This window comes from Haliotis cracherodii, unplaced genomic scaffold (genome assembly GCF_022045235.1).
Source record: "Haliotis cracherodii isolate W230 unplaced genomic scaffold, xgHalCrac1.p SCAF_9, whole genome shotgun sequence".
Classification (NCBI taxonomy): domain Eukaryota; kingdom Metazoa; phylum Mollusca; class Gastropoda; order Lepetellida; family Haliotidae; genus Haliotis; species Haliotis cracherodii.
Genome location: NW_027266343.1, coordinates 13,013,337 through 13,036,249, shown reverse-complemented (window position 1 = coordinate 13,036,249; position 22,913 = coordinate 13,013,337). Strand labels below are relative to the sequence as shown.

Genomic DNA, 22,913 nt, shown 5'->3' with positions numbered 1-22,913 from the left:
ATTCGACAATATACATGTCAATGATAGCAGCAATATCATTCTACTCATGTATTTGGGTGTATTTGCATACACACACTGAGCAAAGTGTACAGACAAGTGAGAAATCCACTAAAAACAAAGATTTTACATATGCCCACGTGCAGAAAATGACTTACGGAGGCCATGTTGAATCGGTCTAGGGGAGGTAATAACGATAAGCAATATTGGTGAATACCACTATACAAAAGTGAAGCCAATCTTGTAGGGGCTGTAATTAGTTCCCTGTGTGAAACCGAGACATTTGATGGTATTCCAGGGAGTCTATATAAGTCTTTGTATAGACTCCTCAAGTGATATACATCATACAATTTCATTTTGCAAAACAATTGTTTGAATTTCTTACACAATCTTGCAACGGCTGCCTTGTCCCAAAATAAACATTTACAAAATAATAATATGTTTTGTTTCTGAGTTACGTTATTTATGTAAGTTTAATACATATCTATCTTAAAAATAACAAGTTAACAATAATGAAATCAGATATAAATACAACGTACACACTAATATTATTAACTAATTTCTTGTATAGTCACGGTAACTTTAAAATAATAATGCAATCTCATCCCATCTCATTCATAATCCATGTAAGTATTAAAAGTGATCCCTCTCTTTCACACCTTGGCATATCTTAGGTAGCACGTGCATCGCTAGACTAACGCCTAGTCTCTGAAAACATATAATTTTCAGAAAAACAAATATTTCCATTTAAATTTAAAAGAATGCCCAGTGAGGTGGGAGATTCTGTACCCCGACCCCTGACATGAATCAGTTTTCTTGGAGATGAAAACAGACCTTGAACCTGAGAAAATCTAGACTTGCTTCATTTAGGGATTTGGCATCAGATTGGGTTGGGCGGAAGGGGAAAATAATATGAGGCAGACTAGTGCATCGTGATAATCGTTAATTGCTTCTTTCATGACGGTTGTTGTAACTGAAAAAAAGGAATATTCTTTATCCCAAAATATTACAACGATTTCGATAAGGAATCTGTGTGATCCGAAGTTAAACCATGGACACTTTATACGATTATATTTAGGGTCCATGGTTAAACTAACACTTCGTCAGCGAAAATATATATTGTTGATAGAAACAACCAACTCCAAAAAAATGAAAAGGAGCCCCATTGAGACGGAAGACTCAGATCTGAGTCTGTGGAAAATCTAGACTTGCTTCATTTAACAAAACGTACAACGTTATGGATAACAACTTCTGGTTTATTGTATATAGCGACGTTTCGATGTTGATTCTTACACCGTTATCAAGCTGGAGTGACAACAACCAAGTGATGAGAAGTATATATGCAAGATATGTTGTGATAAGCAGCATATTAACACAGACAACAACAGTGAGTGAGTGAGTTGGGTTTAACGCCGCTTTTAACATTATTCTAGTTGTATCACGGCGTGTCAGCTTAATGTGGGAGGAAAGCCCGAAGTGATGCAGGTCTCTGCCGTTTACCACTTCGGTGAAACCCACGAGCAAGGGTATGGTGCTGACAAACCTAGAAACATAATTGGGGCGAACCGGGATTCGAACCCACAATCATAGGTTTCTTGCGTGCCCAAGGGACGCAACTCTGCACAGCGAATCGCGGCGCCTTAGACGGCTGGGCCACCCGTGCCAAGTAATAGATAACAAGTAGCATACGGACAAATGAAAGAAGCCAAATGTACAGTTAGAGTAACAAAAAGCACACAGGTAATGAAGCCAGGTGTACATGCAGTAAGGATACGGATTAAAAGGATTAAACAGTTGTGACAGACTGATTGGATCCTAATTAAAATGGACTATTACGTTTTCTTACCCGGCGTAGAGCGCTTTTTTATTCCTGATTTTATTATGTATTTCTATTTTATTTTAGGGAATGCTGTTTTAAATATATCATGCATAACCTGTTTTATATATGGTCTCTCGCGATTCTTCTAGAATGGCTTGTGTACTTTTATAATAGCTGTATATTATTTTCTGTATATATTGATGTACATGAGGTGAGACCCTAATAAACTGTCTGTCTGTCTGTCTGTTTCTCCGTCCGTCCGTCTGTCTGTCTGTCTGTCTGTCTGTCTACTTATTCACCAACTTCTAGAATGCCCATCAAACAGTTTGTTTCATTTAGGGCTATGACTTTAGAGAAAGGATTGGGCAGAAGCAGAGACCATATAATAGGGCTCTGGCAGAAGGGAAAGTATTATGGTTCAGGGACTGTGTGACAGGCTAATCCGAGGTCTACACCGCCTGGTTGGTCAGTTGGTTGGATGACAGCTTTATTCCAAGACAGGCGCTGACCAGAAATGGACAGGATCAATATGCACAGCGAGTGTCGCAATAACACTGTTCATCACACCAAATAGACTTAGCCCTTGAGCTAAGATCCTTACACAACACCGCCGTGCGTCTGTATAACATTTAGAGAGCACGGCAAAGAGATATTCAATATTCAACGGCTATTCGCTGCTACGGCAATATATCTTAGCTCGCGCCATCGCAAACCACATCATTAGACTGCGAGCTTCGATATGAAATCTTTTATTGATACTTGCCGTTCACTGACTCACCGATTGAGCATCTGAGTCATGAAAACACTGTATTACCGCGTGCATGTAACAGACGATATTTGACATAACATCGCTTCATAGAGAGAACGTAATTCATTTCTATAGGTATTATATCCAGTCATTAGGTTACGAACCAGGGCAACTGGGGTCAATAATTTAGAATAGTTAAGTACATGGCTCTTTATAGTTTGTATTAATTTGATGGATGTAATATAATTATTATTTGTGAATTATATCTATCCACGAAAACGTTTTTGGTGCAGAAATATCTGTAACAGAATTTACGTATGGTGATAAATTATAATTTGATTCCTGGTGGGTAGGAATACCATAAATTGCATTAAGACCGGGAAGAACTGGTCTCATACGCCTGAAATGGAGATCCAGGCATAAAAAGAACTGGGCGAGACCAGTAGCTACAAGAAAGGCCCAATTGCTATCTCGGACGTTTTTCAAAGGCACTACAGACGTGACCTATCATTTAACTTCTGTATCTTGAAATTTCAACATAGTATCGAAAATTTAAAAAAAAAAACACATGTCCCTAAAAGGCTTCTGTAAATATATCCATGTTTATGGGAAATGAACGATGACGTTTCACCGAATATGCCAGCCGAATACACACTATGAGCATTACCTACAGAACTAACATAAATATGTCGAAGGTTCGAATCCAAGATATCACCGATTGACGAGAGACACCAAGTCATACAAGTTTCAATTCATTTGGAGGGGAATCGAACCCTGACAAAGATTTGACGTGCAAAAGTTTAACTACTGAAGCCCGTCTTGCTTATAACTGGGTGGTAGGGGTCACGGCTGCTCCTCAAGAATTTGTCTTTAAGGCGTGCCACAATCCTATACATCGTAACTGTTTGATTGGCAATCTAGAAGTTGGCAAATAAGTAAGCCCTCGGTCTTTTCAACTGTCCTCCTCCGTCGGGCAGTTAATGGAAGACCTCGGGCTTCTGCAAATGGTAATGCCATGAAAAACAGTGTTACCCTTATAATAATAACAATGTGCACTAATAATGCGCTAGCCTCCATGTAGCAGTTCATGCTCAAAGCGCTACATTCAAATGTCACATGGAAAGCTTTTTTTAACAAATGTGTCTTTAGTTTTGCTTTGAATGTCTGAAATGTCGAGGAAAGTCTAATCACAAGTGGAAGATCATTCCATAACTTTGTGGCAGCCACACTGAAAGTCTTAAGTCCATAGCTGGAACGTCTATAATGAGGAACAGATAGCAGGTGTTGGGTTGCTGATGGAAGAGTATTGAAGTACACGGGTCGTACAGGAGTAGTGAAGCCATATATACAGTAAGGATAAGGATTAAATGGATTATACAGTTGTGACAAGCTGATTGGATCCTAATTAAAGCAGTCAAAAAACGTCTAAAACCTACTTCGGGTTTTCCTCCCACATTAAGCTGACACAGATATAGCTGAATAACCGTCAATCGAGCCCACTCACTCGCCCGGAACCAGGAAATGGATGTGTGTAACTCCACGAGTTATTTTTCCTCTTGGAACAATATTTCTATTCATACATGTTTTATAACACTTGAAAAAAAGCTTCCTCATTGCCTTTACCTTCATTCACGAAGGATGTAATAAGTGAATACACGAGTTTCGCCAGTGCTAGAAGCGTTCGTAAAATACTTAAATGGGAGACGATTCGCTCAGCAGGTGCCCGTTTTCCGGAAAATCACGGAAATAGTCGGAGAGTCTACAAAAGATGGCCGACACTTTGGTGTTGGTATGTAAACGGGAAAGGAAGTCAAAAAGAAAAATGAATCTATGTGGACTACTGTTGACGATATTAATTGTTCAGGATCTTTTATTGGAATATGTAGTGTGTACTTCACCAAAATGTCCACAGGGAGGTTGTTCCGAGGGCAAGTGTGTCGGTGGTAAATGTGAATGCGAGAGAGGTTGGACAGGGGAAAGGTGTGAGAAGTGTTATGGACGGAGAAGGTAAGTCTACTAGTGGTTATTTTTTGGTATGTTAAGACTATCTAGAAGGCATTTACTGTCAGTGGTATCATTATGAACGTCTATTTGTGTGGTAAACGTTGTCTTCATTACTTGGCCAATATGACCAGTGAGTGACGTTTGTTTACATTGTCACATTGAATACAACTAAATATGGTTGATTATCCGTTTTATTACATCAGTGGACACGAACATGATGCTATACACGAATGATTTTCAGCATTTTGCATGAGTATTTCCAGTGATCATTAATCACTAATAAGGTGATATTGATATGGAGGCAAATAATCGAGTTAACAATAAATGGTGCTCTCACTCTACCATGTATACAATGGTATATATATATATATGCCTGCAGTATACATGCTAAAGATGAAAAGTCTGCTTATATCTATAACTTTCACTTGTCCAGTGGCAGTTTATCTCTCAAACCACCTGGCTGACAAATATCACCTTTCTATTTATTACCAACACTGCTATAAGTGGTGCATTTGCTCCTAGTTTCACACAATATCCAAGTTAGTTGAAAGTAACTTCTAATTTTACAATATTGTTATGTCACAAATAATACTCAAAACTGGCAATAACTGGTCATCACATATGCACCAGCCAGTACAAGTTTTCAGTAAACACAATCTCATTAAAATCAGATCTAAGTTCTCGTTGCCGCTAAACTAAGATCTGAGGACACCCCATTATCATGATTAATGGTCACGTCAGAACAACCTTTTGCGAACGCTGACCGACCAAGAAGTCGACATCAGCCAATAAGAAGCAGCTTTCTCAAGCTTTACGGCACTCGTTTCAAGCTGGCAGCTTCCATTTCAGACAATGCTTGAAAAATATGTTGACACAGTTCTCGATTAAAATTTGAAAAACTGAACAAACAAACATATGGTTGAGATTGTATGGCAGTGCTTCCCACGTACTGTTCAATGCCTCCTCCGTTCAACTGTTTATCCCATGGAAGTGAGAGATAGACGATAATTTTGACGGAATCAGCCATACAGGCTGTAACTGTCGTTCGAAATACCCTGTGTTGGCGTTTTGGAGGTTGCGTGATTAGAAAACACATTCTATCTGTCACGTTCATGATCTGGTAAGCGACGCTTTGTTTGGTCGGATGACAGGTCTGACGTGACCTGTAATGGGATGTGCTCAGATCTTTGTTTGGTGATAGCGAGAACTAAGCTCTGATTTTAACGAGATTGGAGTTAACAAGAACTGGTCCAGAATTTTGTATATGTTGGTTGCCTCGCTCTGCTCACGAAGCATGCTACATGTAAAATAAGTTTTGGGATGAACTTGACTGAACTATTACCACGATAATGCATGCAGTAGAAATGTAGCATATACTCATGTAACATATACTTTACAAAGTGCCTGTTAAATCAAGTTCCTTAAATTGAGCCATGATATCACTTTTAAATGCCTGATGACCATGGTACCATGGTTACGGGGTGCATGGTTTGAGTGGTTGTGAATTATGCTCATTCTTGAGCATAATCACAATTTATCATGTTTATCATTCACAATTTTGTAGTTTCAAAATGTAATAGAAATTAACATTACAAATAGCCTTGCTTAATATGTATTTTTTATGTTCATTAACATATTTATAAATATTTCCTTAATATAAGTTTGGGTCTTGATGATAGCAAGTATGTGGACATGTTAAGGCCTGGGGAAGTAAAGTATGAAGATCCTCATAAGTACAAACGTATCAGTGAATTTAAGTGGAAATAATCATAAGTTTGTCCTGTTGCAAATGTTATTATGAGATCTTTGTGTACTATCTTTGTTGTCAAGTCATGTGCTGGAAATAACCTTAACTGGGAAAGGATATATAGTTACTTGTCACTATTAATTGCAATACTGCTGCAGGTATAGGCATTTGTTTTCTGAATTCTTATCATTTTGACTCATAGTCTTAAAGCACCACAATTTACTATGAATTCACTTCTGTTTGTTTGTTTGTTTGTTGTTTTATGCCGCACTCAGCAATATTCCAGCTATATGACCGCAGTGTTTAAATAATCGAGTCTGGATCAGACAATCCAGTGATTGATTAATGAGCCTCGATGACATGCTTCAACTGAGTGGTAAAGGTCTATGACCTGCATCACTTCAGGCTTTCAGACATGTGTGACATAACTAACATTATGCCTCACTCACTCACTCACTCACTCACTCACTCACTCACTCACTCACTCACCTGTTTTTGTCACTCGGTACATTATGATCAGAACTTAGCCGTGCAGGATGTATTTAAATATAATTTGTTTATCCTTAAGTATATAAAAAAAACTTACGAAATATCTAGTACAGTAGACTCGTTTTTTAACGAGCTTACATATATAAAATAAGTTTTTATGGTCCCGGGTGTTTGTTGTATATTTTATCGTACCAAATTAATGGATATAACAAACCTGCTTATGACGAAAAACTGGATATAGCAAACTCAATTTTATGGTCCCATGTGTTATTATGACCTGTTAATCTCTGCACTGCTTGCTTGTCATCAATCAGCCTATCATAACATCCACGAGCACGCATAGCTGTTCAAAGCAGCAATAAACAATTGAAGGCAAGTGATTAGATGGATTAAGTACTGATACTTGTCCTCAATTTACACCCTCAATAGTAAAACAGTGATTAGGTAATAGCCTTTAAATTGAATATTTTCTGTCTAACAACTGCGACGGTGAGAGAGAGAGAAAATGTGACTTGATCCAAGATATCGGACAGTCGAAATGCTTACGACGAACTTCGGTTATAACAGACTAAAATTGGTGGTCCCTTTGAGTTCGTTTTAACTGTAGTTTACTGTAGTTTGATGGACTACTGGCTGCATATATCAGTGAATCCGAATCATAAACTGGTAGGACTCTTGGGCATGTTGGTCCCAGATGTCATTACCCAGTTTGAATAAAATCTTGAAGACATTTTGGAGTACAGCCAGTCAATGTCCTAGAAAATGAAATAAAGCATGATTGTCATTGGGTCCTTGTCATAGCTGGATGTTGAAACACCTTGAGAATGTTCCTAGTTTAACATACTGTGGACATGGTAGAGCAAGCCTCAATGAGACCACCAGGGTTTGCCCTAATGCTGAAAACATGTGTATTTGACGCAAACTAAGGAGAAAATATGCAATATTATTTCTCCATTGCTTCAGTCATGACACAGATCATTCAGACTGTCACAATCAGTTAATTGCACTATACTGTTGGAACATTATAATTTGAAACAGACTTATCCCTTGACAATAAAATATGACCGATATCAGCTTTGTCTAATGTTGGATAACCTGATGTCTACAAATGAAACAGACGTACTGGCAAGCTCTCAGTTGCAGCCAATCAGAAATAAGTCTCAATAGTTGCCAAGCAGGGTGGTTGTATTTCCTGTCAGTCACTGTCAAGAAAAGGTTACGCCACATCATGTAAAGAGTTAAGATATTATATAGCAGTTCCCTTATCAGTCTATATCAATCTGTTATCTGCAAATATAATAAAAAATATTGGACATTACAAATTACATGTAATTAGATAAGCAACTGTGTAGTAAGTAAATAAATACTTAAAGCATGATTTAAACAGCTTGATTAGAGAAACAAGATAACATGTTTGAAATTAATAATTAAATTTATTACAAAATCTAACGTCAATTAGTATTTTGTTAAAATGACCCGCTTTGAAGGACATATGACTCCCTGTATTACAGCTAAGGCGTCATAATAACATGAAGTTTTAAGAGGCGAAGGCAAACCCTGCTCCACAATCCCCTAAAATTTCAAGCTTTTTTTTTCTGAAATCCTTCTCCTATTGAGCACAGCTGCCAAAGAAGGCCTTTCATGTTGTATGTTAGTGTTGATGTGCAGCTGCCTTTGATCAAGGTAAATGTATGTACGTGTGACAGTCTCTCTGTGGACCATGCTGACAAAAGCCATTAGCTGTGCTTTAAAAGGAACATGAGGTTTCATGCGTTTTGAGCCACACCAGGAAGTACTTGGTGTCATCCACTTGACCACACAATTACCATCAGCGAATGTATGATGTTCAATGTAGATTAGATTTACGTGGAAATATTGAAGTGGCTTCGTGTGTTGCCGTGGTTACTCAATATTAGTGTAATAATATTAATAATAATAATAAAACACTGCATGTTGTAAGCTATTATTACTAATTCTAATTGAACTTAAACGGCAATTCTCATAGGTATACACAACTTTGCAGATTTGGATGTGTCGTAACGTCATTAATGCAAATATATTCAAAACATCGAAAGTGACGTGTGAATAAGATTTATTTGCACCTTTGTCCTTTCTATCAGTTTCAAAGGCTGAAACGGAAATGCAGAGGAGATGGAGCCTTTATATACAGAGGATCCATATGTGGATCCATTGGTGGATCGCACACTTGATCGCACTTACCAACCCCTCTGTTCGCACTCTAGCAGATGAGCCTCGGTTCAAGGTCATGGTTCGCTGCATACGTTCTCCACAAAGCAAACCTTTTCTTTGCCCTTTTTAACCCTTAGACATTCTCCTATCCGCAATTAGACAATGATCATAATTAGACTGTGCTTTCCTTCGCATGAGTGGGATTAAAGCATTAAAATATACTCCTCTTTCTTTTAACAACGGAAATGTTACAAAGGCCATTTACATCACAAACTGAGTTCACTATTCAATGAGACAATGTGCGAAATATACTATTTCTTCAGTTATATCTTTTCTTGCGTTTCTGTACTTTCATTTATTTTGTTGTGAGACTTTTCTGTGTTTAAAATATTCACTGACCAGTGTATGAGATGATGAAGCATTGATCATACATACTTCGGTCCTTTTTGCGGTATCCTGGTCACATCTTGTCGATATGTTCGACTCTGACAGGGAGAATAGTTTTTTGAGTTTTCATGGAATGTGAATGGTTCTTGGATATGTTGGAAGATGAATCGACCCGTGAAGATGCGGGGTAGAATAGGTCTTCAGCAACCCATGTTTGCCATAAAAGGCGACTATGCTTGTCATATCTGGCGACTAACGGGATCGGGTGGTCAGGTTCGCTGACTTGGTTGGTGGTTGTCATCATATCCCAATTACATGGATCAATGCTCATGATGTCAATCACTGGATTATCTGGTCCAGACTCGATTATTTACAGACCACTGTCATTTAGCTGGAATAATGCTGAGTACGGCGTTAAACAACACACAAAGAAAGAAAGAAAGATGAATTGGTGATTTCAGAAGTGAACCCCTACCTGTGACCGACAATAGTGACGAAAATAATCAGAATTATCCCAATCTTGGACGCATGGATTACAAGTGATGGCAAAACACAGACTGGGTTTTCTCCAAGTCACAATATCCTGTTGTAGACTAGACTCAAAGATGAAGCGACATGTCATAGACTCAGTGAATCCGTGTCACTTGCAAACGTGTTACATTACACTGTACACACAGCTGAGTTTTCTTTGATACCTGGACTGACCGCTGACATACATTCAATAATCTACTGCTGTGAGATGAGTGGTAGGTGTGAAAAACACCGTTCCTGTTAATTATGTTGATGTCTAACTTCAAAAAGGCACGGAATGATGGGGTGGGGATGTGTGGAACCTGCACCCTAAAATTAATAAGGAATGTATCTTAGGGTGTTAAAATTATGTAATTCACGTTAAATCAAGATTACTTGACACACTTCCCCCCACCACCAGCCACACTTATGACATGCATAGAATCCATACCAGCGTTATATGTACAACGCAGGTCTCCAACAACTAATGAAATGATCACATACATTCTGACTGACTCGTGGTAATATCCAATTAGCTTGCGGGCCTAGACTGACATGCAAGATAGACCTTAAAATGCATATTTTTAATTAAGCTCGTCAGCGCTAACTTTAAGTTTTAAGTTTAAATACTGAATAAAATGTCTATCTACAAGTTTTCACACATTTTGTTCTCGACCATGGTATTGTACATGATATTGGCCCCTTAAAAATCTGTTATGATTTTTTCACAATGCTTGCACTTTAATCAAGTTCATGGGCATTTGAATGTTTTTGGAAACTGAAAATTATTTTTTAGGTGTTCAAAATCATTTGAAGGGTTTTGTGGATCAAATCTGCCAATAATTATGACGCACTGCACTGGACACACTGGCCACTCACTCACTCACTCACTCACTCACTCACTCACTCACTCACTCACTCACTCACTCACTCACTCACTCACTCACTCACTCACTCACTCATCCACTCACTCACTCACTCATCCACTCACTCACTCATCCACTCACTCACTCATCCACTCACTCATCCACTCACTCACTCACTCATCCACTCACTCACTCATCCACTCACTCACTCATCCACTCACTCACTCACTCACCCACCACTCACCCACCACTCACTCACCCACCACCACTCACTCACTCACTCACTCACTCACTCACTCACTCACTCACCCACCACTCACTCACCCACCACCACTCACTCACTCACTCACTCACTCACTCACTCACTCACTCACTCACTCACTCACCCACGGCACAAGGAGAGACATGTAGTCTGTCAAGTTTGTCAGGTCAGGGATGGCAGTGACACATTGTGATTTAATCCAGTTTTTGAATGCATCTTACATGTCTTCTATTTTAAGCCACTTGACAATTGTGTGTCTGAAGGACCCGCTATTAATGTTACACAGCAGTAAATGTTCATACAATTCACAAATATATGTACCGTTATTAATTACTATTCCCACGGATATGTCATCAGACCAATAGGATTAACAACACTAAGTGACATTCCCCAATTTGGCTGCATCACGTGAGTACTATATCACCTTACAGATCACACTAACGCTAGCGCAGTGAATAATGCCCAATAATGCCCATCTCTCGTTTTTGTAACTTACACATGTATCCAATACAGGTATCCCTTACACAAACTCAGAGAGTAGTGCCCATGACATTGATGTGCCGTGGTATATCACTGTTGTCACCAGCTTATATGTCATGTGACCCACCTGGGACAGAACATGAACAAGTGTTCAGCATTTTAAGCAGTGTTATTTAAAATAAATGTTCACTCATTGGTTAAGATGACCAATATACTGGACATTAAGGGGTAAAAATATACTGAATACCCGAGGAAAAATATAAATACTCAGTGAAAATGATTATTTGTGAATAAGTACTCCGTGGCTTACGCAGATATATCAGGTTCCCATCAAGTTAGCTATTACATCCTCACCCAGAAGATAAATGGACATTTGAGATAACCAAAGATCTGCAGTCATCTGTTCTTTCGCTCCAACCTGCTGCTGTAGAGAAATGTTAAAGGATTCTTCCTGCCGATAATGTCCATCCTTTGCTAATAACTATGGCAACCAGATGGTAACTAAGCAAAGGTGACTGTCATGTTGGGAAGCTATATGGGCGTTATGGCACTGAATTGATTGTCAGTGATGGCGATAATGATCATTATCTGAGAGGTGTGACTGGCAGACAAAATTGAAATATTGATACTGTGTGCTGAATATGGTGAAACGGTATCGATAGACACAGTAAGATTTTATTAAATTTATTTTATATGCTCATTTTTGTTTCTGTATCAAATCAATCTCTACATCCAGGATTGAGTGATGAAATTGTTTTGTGAACGGCGAACATATTTAGAGTGGTGATACAAAACCATGTAATTAATCACCTTGACAAATATAAGCTTAACTAAATCCAAGATTCATTTCAGTTTTAGAAACTGGGGTTGAGGCGGCTTTCCTCCCACACCAAGCTGACACATCATGATGTAACTTGGAACACTGTTCATTGTGTCATTAATTGCTACTTACAGTGATTGAAATGTAGTAACATTGATTAGAAAGCAACTCATTTAAGAACCTAAAATTTATAAGTTACCACAAAGTGCAACTTTAAATACTCAACCAGTCCTCAATGTTCAGTTTTGCTACAAATTTGAACTGAATGTAACTGACAGAATACTGTAAGTCTGGAAGTTTTGCAACTGGAAAGGACTTTAAAAACTGTGATTGGCACACTCGCAATATTTTCATGATTCAGTATTTGCAGACAACAAACAAAAGTCGTAAGGAGGCATATTTCTCTAATTGCTTTCACACTTTGTCAAACCAGCTGGTACATGATGTAACAAGTAATCCCTTGTAGCTTGTGATTCTCTGATTACACATTGTCACTTGGTGTCAACTGTCTAATTAGTCCATGGTCACTAGTCGTAAGTGCCGTATTTCATCAAGTTTGGGAGCATGGGTGGCCACGCCGTCAAAGGCACCGCGATTCGCTGTGCAGAGTTGTGTCACTTGGGAACGCCAGAAACCTATGATTGTGGGTTTGAATCCCGGTTCGCCCCGATTATGTTTCTAGGTTTGTCAGCACTATACCCGTGCTCGTGGGTTTCACCGAAGTGGTAAACGTCTGAGACCTGCATCACTTCGGGCTTTCCTCCCACATTAAGCTGACACGCCGCGATATAGCTGGAATACTGTTAAAAGCGGCGTTAAACCCAACTCACTCACTCACTCACTCACTCACTCACTCACTCACTCACTCACTCACTCACTCACTCACTCACTAAGTTGATATAACACTGACTAACCCAGACATACTCCAACCTCCCTTGTCAACTACAATAACACATGTATCTATAGTTTTAAAAAAACACTGACTGACACTGAGTTATTATTTCATAATGCTGCTTCCTGCTTATAAAAAAATAACGAGTGCAAATGTATCTTTGATCTTTGGTAATCTTAACAGGGTGATGCAAAACTTTCCAGATGTAGTTGAGGGTAGTGTTAGCCACTTGCATTAAGTTCATGACGCAAAACTATCCAGATTTACAGTATGTAATCATTTTTGTCTCATTTAAGAACTAGCTAAAAACTCTGAGGACTAGTGAATTGTTTACACTAGTCCTCCAGACTAGTCTTAAAAAGCACCTTGGAATAGGTCGGAATAGGTCTTCAGCAACCCATGCTTGCCGTAAAAGGCGACTATGCTTGTCGTAAGAAGTGACTAACAGGATCAGGTGGTCAGACTTGCTGACTTGGTTGATGCATGTCATCATATCCCAATTGCGTGGATCAATGGTCATTAAGTCAGTCACTGGATTGTCTGGTCCAGACTCGATTATTTACAGACCGCCGTCACATAGCTGGAATATTGCTGAGTGCGGCATTAAACAACAAACAAGCAAATCTACAAAAAGACAAGTTTCTGAGGCTGTTGAAGCTTTGTGTTTCAGACTGTTTGTTAATGTCATGGAGTTATGTATCTCTCTATCTGTAAGTTCGTGTGACTTTAACATCTTGAGTAGGAAGCTACCGAGTGTCTGAACTACAGGGAGTGGGTGTGGTTGTTATACAATGGAGGCTTCAAGGTGCTGTAAGCTTGTGATTCACATACAAGTTTATATCCTCACTATAACAGCACATGTGGTATCTCATGAAAACAGCTTTACAGAGAGGATGTAGTTGTTATTTGTGTCCAAATAAATCATATTCTAAATTCTAAATGAAACATATTTCTAAATATTTGCCTTGTCACAGCCTGTATTTGTTTCTCTTGAATTTGTGTTATAATGAGGTCTGTAGCTGGTATTTTTATATAAGGTGACAATCAAACAAGGTATTTTTAGCTGTCAACAATGATGTGGTAAATGTTGTTGCTTGTAATATCACGAAATAGGACAAGAAAAGTTTAGAAACTATTAACATGATTTATTGGACACATTTAATGTTAAATAATTAGATTAAATCATGTTGGTATTGAATATATGGCAATTTTATTTAATCAGTTGTAGAGCTACAATTTTACAGTATTTTCTGAAGTTCTGAAGCAAATTCTTCATTTGTCAGATTTTTTAGATTTAACAATATTTCTGATTCAAATAAAACAAATATCACACTTGAAAGAACATTGACAAACAGATTTGTAGAACATTAAGGAATGGGGAACAAAGCTATGTGATTCATATAAGAGGGTATTTTGCCAAGTCATGGCCAGCTGATGGTAGACCACATTGTATCTTTAAGAAATAAATGATTTAGTTTGTTGGAATGTGCTGTATAGATTGATGATTTCTTGTGACACTAAACAGGTATGAGTGATTGTATTTTGTTTTGTTTGTTTGTTGTTTAATGCCACATTCAGCAATATACCAGCTATCGGTAAATAATTGAGTCAGGACCAGACAATCCAGTGATTGACATCATGAGCATCAATCTACGCAATTGGGATAAGATGACATGCACAAACCAAGTCAGTGAGCCTAACGACCTGATCCTGTTAGATCAGCATGATATGAGGCCATTAAAGGGATTGGGTGGTGAGGGTTATGTGAACATGGTGAATACACTGTACATGTATCTAGTGATGACCTTATTACCATATTTTATTGAGTATAGTGCGCACCCATGTATAATGCGCACCCCCCTCTAGCGAGAACTACGTGTTGACATAGAATCGTCAAACTAGAACAAATATGACTTTTAACGAGTCAAAGTATGGCATTCATGATATATGTATCCATTCTCTGTCAACTAATGTTGGTTTCAAGGCGTCAATAGCGGTAATCTGACCGTGCTTGCTGTTAAGAACGTTGAGTTGTGCGATCTTCCGATCGCTTCACACACAATTTCGCCGAAATTAATTAAAACAATATGAAAAGTAATTTTGAATAAAATTAATGAAATAAGTTACATACATAAGTGCAGATATATAAAGAACACTTTTTATAGCCAGACAGTGTAATTACATGATTAATTTGCATACTTCAGTCTGGATTTGTTGACGTGGTATTTCCGGTGTTACATGCTCAAGGTAATATCTTTCCATGGGGAAAAACCCATCAAAACTCATTATTTCATGTATAATACGCACCCCCTTCTACACAGCTTTGTTTTTTTTTTTAAAAGTGTGCACTATACTCAAGAAAATAGGGTATGTCTCCCTGTTGCGTATGTTGCCACAGGCATTTAAGAGCATTCACGCCTCACGCCGAAGACCCAGTTCAATTCCCTCCATTGGACAATATGTGAAGCCCATTTCTGGTGTCCCTCGCCTTAATATTGCTGGAAAATTAATAAAGGTGGCGTAAAATAATACTCACTCACTTTAACTAAATTCAGTTATGGAGATGATTATAATAATACGTCCATTACATTCATGTTGCTACTCTATTATTACATCGGTCAATAGTCACTGTGCACTTGATTATCTTTCTCATCTCCCTGGGGAGTATACAATCCATGCTGCCACTGGTGCCAGAGAGGCGCTAGTAGGTTGTCATAATACTGTCACATCCTACCGGGTACCCATTCACTGCTGGGTGAACAGAGGCATATTTTGAACTGTCACTTGCTTAAAGAGACACCACATGTGCTACATGTGCTTCAGTGTGAGGCAGGGACTGAAGCTCGACTTGCCCTCATCTGCCGAACACGGTCCCCCAGCGACCAGCGTTGCTTAACTGCCCCTGATGTGTGACCTGTGTGTTGTACACAGGACCTCGTGCCACCGTTTCTGAGTGGAGAGGAAGTGGAAGGTTGTGCGTGATCCGACTCTTTGATTCAGCATTCTTCAGCAACCCATCCTCACTCCTGTACTCTGAGTAAAAAGTAGCAAGACACATGTAATTGAACTCGTCACCTTTTGGTCTGCTCTTGTATCAATCAACAATGCTTATCATCCGACCCGTGAAGATTCCGGGGTAGAATAGGTCTTCAGCAACCCAGTCTTGCCGTAAAAGGCGACTATGCTTGTCGTAAGAGGCGACTAATGGGATCAGGTGGTCAGGCTCGCTGACTTGGTTGATGCATGTCATCGATCCCAATTGTGTGGATCGATGCTCATGTTATCAATCGCTGGATTGTCTGGTCCAGACTCGATTATTTACAGACCGCCGTCATATAGCTGGAATATTGCTGAGTGCTGCGTTAAACAACAAACAAACAAAATCATGTTATATCAGTGTTCACTGAAGTAATGTTTTTTGTCAAACATGCAAAATTAGAAATTATGGGAATGCTTAATACTTATAAGAATAATGGTTTTCCTCACAGAAGATTTATTGACATTTTGGTTGCTATGGTTTCTCTTGCGGTCATGACGACAAGTAAGTGGAGAAGAGTCATTTCATCTTGAAAAAAAGAATTAAAAATGTGAAACTTTATGCTTTTACAAAAACAGCAGCACAGTAGCTTTATCATTTTTATTAAGTTCTATTAATTTGGAACCTACATTTCAAGATTGCAGTGATTTTGTTTTTTGAAGGACATAATTCTATGACATGTATTCCATCAACAAAATTAGAAAACATCTGGAGGACATTTTTAATGATAGTTGTTGTCTGAGCAGATAAGCAGCGTATATGTGTAAAAAATCCCCCCCCCCCCCCCCCCCCCCACCCAAATATTCAAAACCCAATTACTTTCAATTAACTTGAGTACAGAAAAACTCACATGTATAGTAAGTACCCAGTGAAGCTTTCTCAGCATGTATACAAAGGAGCTAATTACCATAACACAATTATGAGCTAATTTACTTTCCGAGTCAAGCCTATGTATTTAGAACAGTTATATACCTCTAAAGCATTATTTCATTATTTTTTTTAAATCATAAAATGTTGACTCAGTAATGAATAGATGAGTGAAAAAATACTGGTTACCCAATGAAAAATGTCATAACCCTATTAACATCGATTTAGATCGAAATCCTAGACAATGCTGGAGTAAAAACTCAGTTGCTCCAAAAGTTATCTGGAGCTCTGTCTGGGAAAATGAGATGATCTGAAATTCAACATTCACTGACATGAACAGAATTAGTTAGTCAACAGAAAAGGCTGTGTTGTGATGATTTCAATCAAACTTGCTGGGACAGCCAATATTAAGATTTGAGTCCCCCCTTAAGACTACAGAACTAAGGACAAGCAGTTTCACCTGTTTTATTTTATCATATGCAACTCAACATTTGATAGAGATGATCAGTTAACATGGTTAAGTCTGATATATGTAAATATACAGTTGAATGTCAGAATGAGTTTTGTGTATCATGGAAAGATACACGTATCCCTGTCAAAAGAGGAGTAGTGTATATTCACTTAATTTACACTGTATTTTTAATGGGTTTATCACATTGTTTTTTGGGAAAATTCCCAGACTGATTGATTTGTCGGCACCATGCCAGTGCCCTGAGTTTCACCAAAGTGCTTAATGTCTAGAGACTTAAATCACTTTGGGATTTCCACCCACAACATGCAATGATAAAATTTCAAATTGATGTTAGCGTACTGACTGGACGCTACTGAGGAAAACAGCTGCTAAAAACAAATATGGGCAACATTTGAGATGAGGACAGGTATACCTATTGTTACTGCTACTTGTTCTATCCTTTGCCCAGCAGAACCTTTAAAGAAGAAGTATGTGTTTCAGTTTTAATGGCACAGAAGGATCTATATATGATGGTGAGGGGAACTACACGCTGGACACCAAGTGCAGCTGGTTGATAAACACCAACAGTAACAACACCACCATCCGACTCAAGTTCCATCAGTTCGCCACGGAGTGTGGCTGGGACCACCTCTATATACACGATGGGGACTCGGCATTCTCTCCCCTCCTGGCGGCCTACAGGTAGGTTATAGCTGTCAATACAGCATTATCTCCCTGGTTATCCTACATGCAGGTTATAACTGTCAATACAGCATTATTTCCTTGGTTAACCTTCAGGTAGGTTATTACTGTCAATACAGCATTATCTCCCTGGTTAAACTACAGGTAGGTTATAACTGTCAATAGAGCATTATCTCCCTTGTTATCCTACAGGTAGGTTATAACTGACAATACAGCATTATTTCCCTGGTTATCCTTCAGGTAGGTTATAACTGTCAATACAGCATTATCTCCCTTGTTATCCTACAGGTAGGTTATAACTGACAATACAGCATTATTTCCCTGGTTAACCTTCAGGTAGGTTATAACTGTCAATACAGCATTATCTCCCTGGTTAAACTACAGGTAGGTTACAACTGACAATACAGCATTATTTCCCTGGTTAACTTTCAGGTAGGTTAAAACTGTCATTACAGCATTATCTCCCTTGCTATCCTACAGGTAGGTTATAACTGACAATACAGCATTATCTCCCTTGTTATCCTACAGGTAGGTTATAACTGTCAATACAGCATTATCTCCCTTGTTATCCTACAGGTAGGTTATAACTGTCAATACAGCATTATCTCCCTTGTTATCCTACAGGTAGGTTATAACTGCCAATACAGCATTATCTCCCTTGTTATACTACAGGTAGGTTATAACTGTCAATACAGCATTATCTCCCTGGTTAACCTTCAGGTAGGTTATAACTGTGTGTCAATACAGCATTATCTCCCTTGTTATCCTACAGGTAGGTTATGACTGTCATTACAACATTATCTCCCTTGTTATCCTACAGGTTATAACTGTCAACACAGCATTATCTCCCTTGTTATCCTACAGGTTATAACTGTGTGTCAATACAGCATTATCTCCCTTGTTATCCTACAGGTAGGTTATGACTGTCATTACAACATTATCTCCCTTGTTATCCTAAAGGTTATAACTGTATGTCAATACAGCATTATCTCCCTTGTTATCCTACAGGTAGGTTATGACTGTCATTACAACATTATCTCCCTTGTTATCCTACAGGTTATAACTGTCAACACAGCATTATCTCCCTTGTTATCCTACAGGTTATAACTGTGTGTCAATACAGCATTATCTCCCTTGTTATCCTACAGGTAGGTTATGACTGTCATTACAACATTATCGCCCTTGTTATCCTAAAGGTTATAACTGTGTGTCAATACAGCATTATCACCCTTGTAATCCTACAGGTAGGTTATTACTGTCAATACAGCATCATCTCCATTGTTATCCTACAGGTAGGTTATAACTGACAAAACAGCATTCTCTCTCCTGTTAAGCTATGGGTGTGTTATATCCGACAATACAGCATTCTCTTCCCTGCTATGCTACAACTGCTTCATAAGAAATGGCCTATTTTGACCACAACTATTATATTCCAGTGGCCTGCTGCTCACTAAAGACAAGGCCTACACCGAGGTGGACTTCATCACTCGTATACACCAGCCATACATCTACATCCACTTCTACAGTGACGCTGCCTACACCATGGCCGGATTTAACATATCATACAGGTAGGTGAACCTGGTTGGTCAGTGGGATGGAACACTATTGCAGTATGTTCTTCAGGCAGTGCCATGGATTATTACTATAACTGTTGATGTCAGGATTTCATGGTTGAACTGCTTCCCATTTGGCACGAATCATTCCTCCTGCTGTTCTTCCAGTTTTATATTCTGCACCACACGATGTATACAGTGTAAGAATCAGTAGCATGGTACACTATATTATCGCGGTAGTTAATTGATAATGGATTGTTATAGCGCACGCTTACTAACCTATTAAATGTCATACGCAAAATGTCAAAACGTTTCTGACACATCAATTAGGATTGATTGATTTTCTTAATGGAGTTCTGTAAACAAAGTACCGGTCATTAGCGACTCAAGGGTGGGCAACTCTATATTTTTGCTGTATCACTATTTTGTGGTGGACACGTGTGGAATATGTGCTTTACATCACTTCCTGTTTGGGATTATGCATAATCAGTATGCATACGACTTATGTTGGGTAAAGGGACATTGTGTAAAAAAATGGGTTCTTTTCTGAATCAATTTCGAATGGAGGAAGGGCTAATTCCACTTCAAGAACATTCCAAAAACTATCATTAATAAGTTCTGTATTCGATCCAGTGATGAAATATCGTGTTTAGATTTGCATAAGTAAACAGTAGATAGGGCGGGAATTACGATATTTACCGATACTGTGATAATATAGATTTTCGCGATAATATGGAGTCCTACTGTATCCACAAGCAGATTGTTAAACAATGTTGTCCTTACGAGTGGAGGTATTGGTGACCCAGTTCAGCAGGGCGGAGTTGCTTCCCTTAGCTGATCATAGGTGTTGATTCCAAGAATTCCCTTGAATAGGATTCTCAGGTTTGTCGGCACCATACCCCTGCAGTAGGTTCTTTCCAAGCGGTAATCCTATACAACCTGTGTCACTTCAGTCTTTCTTCCTGCTTTGAGCTGCCAGCCAGCCAACTCACTCACTCACTCACTCACTCACTCACTCACTCACTCACTTACTCACTCACTCACTCACTCACTCACTCACTCACTAAAACATTCACCCACTTTCCCATCCTCCTCAACACTCACCCACCCACCCACTCACTCACCCACCCACTCACTCACAAATTTGATGTCTAGCATAATCCAAACTGTATTATGTGACGTCCATAAGGAAACACATGGTGTTGGCCTGCTTGAAAACAATAAAACAATAAAACTTAAGGAGGGAAGCAGGGAGGAAGCTTTCTCTTGGATATCCCACTCAATGAAGTTGTATACCTGTCTCGTATATCAGTGGCAGCCTGCTGGAGGAGCACTTCACCTGGGTTATGGCCATGTGACTATTGGCAACTCACATCCTGACAGCCAGTTTCCCCGATTGGTTTTAGATCACATCGACCCTAACAATATAAAAAAATGGACAAATGTACCCGAAGAGCATTTTTTTGCATCCCATCAAAAGACAAGCCTAGGCATTATATACAGAAAGGTTGTGCATGATCTGATAGGCTTAGCTCCAAGATTTACAATCTTAACCATAATAGCTGATATAGTCTCCCACACCCTAGAGAATAAATTAAACAATAAATGAATCCAACTCAAGTCTAGAATGATTTAGCAAGTCTAGATTGCTTCAGCTCTAGGGTCTGTCCAAGTCTGCAGGGCTCACAGGCTAGATTCTGGCTTGTTATCAGTTAATCTTGTTCTATCCACTGGTGTTTGGCAATGAAATTAAAAATTGTTCTGGGCTCCATTTGGATTTTTTATTCGTTTTGTAGATTTGGATTTTTTAATAAGATTACTTTTTTCTGGGACTTAATGTTAGTCCATAAGCTGACACTGCACATGGGTAATTAAGGTATGTTCTTTCAGAAAGTCACACTTCAAACTGTCTTTCCATTTCAAAATGCTGCTATTTGGAGTTGTAGTTTTGAATCTGACTGAAGTCTGATGTAAAAAAACTAAATTCTTTTGAAATATTTTCAGATCTGCTTGAGTGCTATGATCATGATGATATGAACTTGTTACCACATCTTGACTCACTCACCCACCCACCCATCCACCCACTCACTCACTCTCTAGCTCACTCGCTTAATCACTCACTCACTCACTCAAAGCCCACCCACCCACCCACTCAAGATGCGTAACTGGTTGTATTCTCTTCCCCAGCATTGGAGACTGTCCCAAGGGATGCTCGGGGAATGGGCAGTGTAATAACGAGATCTGTTCCTGCAATGCCAACTGGACAGGAAGTGCATGTGAGACGGCTATGTGTCCCAACAGCTGCTCCAATAACGGAACCTGTATCAACGACATCTGTGTGTGCGATCCCGGTTTCCGAGGTGAGTACTTCAGACTAGGGGGTGTGTCGATAGTGTCTGTGTGTTCTTATGTCGAAAGTGTCTGTGTGTTCTTATGTCGATAGTGTCTGTGTATTCTAGCACTAATGTTAGTGTTGTATGAACAGTACTAGTGTACAGTACTAGTAGACAGTACTAATGGACAGTACTAATATGTGTGGCTCCCCCACAGGTGAGGACTGCGGCCTGACCAACCAGGATGGGGTGTGGTCCACTCTACAGACGATCACTCCACCGGCAGGGTCAGCTTCCCACTCCGCCCTCGTTGACGACAAGACCATGTGGGTCGTGGGCGGCTACAGCCTCAATGACTACAGCTACGAGAGTCTCAAGAAGTATGTGCTGTTCCTGCTGGGGTGCTAGTTTTCCAGTTTCCTGACTAATCAGGGATGATAAAAGTGTCATTAGTTGGTGATGAAGGCTTTAACTCATTTAGACACATACTATGGTTGCGATGATAATAATATAAGAACAATAAAAGTAATCCATGCATTTTCTCTCCTCTAACCCCCCTCCCCCCTCCACCCACCCCAAAAAATAATGACAAATCTCAATCGCTATTGCTAAACAAAGATCTGAGGACATCGGATTTCGGGTCACGTCAGAACGACCTTTCATCCGACCAATCAAAGAGTCACTTACCAGGTCATGAAAGTGACAGTCGGAATGTGTTTTCTACTCATGCAACCTCGAAAACGTTGACACATGGTATTC

At 39.1% G+C, this 22,913-nt stretch overlaps 2 protein-coding genes across 2 annotated transcripts in view; one reads left to right on the top strand and one right to left on the bottom strand.

The window, feature by feature from the left end:
• Window positions 1-170, bottom strand: part of LOC139452090 (nucleolar complex protein 3 homolog) — a 41,656-nt gene extending 41,486 nt beyond the window's left edge. Inside the window, exon 1 of the mRNA XM_071233403.1 lies at window positions 156-170. Coding sequence (XP_071089504.1) covers window positions 156-164 — 9 coding nt within the window. The 5' untranslated portion in view covers window positions 165-170. The remainder of the gene's footprint in view (window positions 1-155) is intronic.
• Window positions 171-4,332: 4,162 nt separating this feature from the next.
• Window positions 4,333-22,913, top strand: part of LOC139452089 (attractin-like protein 1) — a 51,342-nt gene continuing 32,761 nt past the window's right edge. Inside the window, exons 1-5 of the mRNA XM_071233402.1 lie at window positions 4,333-4,571; window positions 18,068-18,268; window positions 19,705-19,836; window positions 22,009-22,181; window positions 22,372-22,534. Coding sequence (XP_071089503.1) covers window positions 4,333-4,571; window positions 18,068-18,268; window positions 19,705-19,836; window positions 22,009-22,181; window positions 22,372-22,534 — 908 coding nt within the window. The remainder of the gene's footprint in view (window positions 4,572-18,067; window positions 18,269-19,704; window positions 19,837-22,008; window positions 22,182-22,371; window positions 22,535-22,913) is intronic.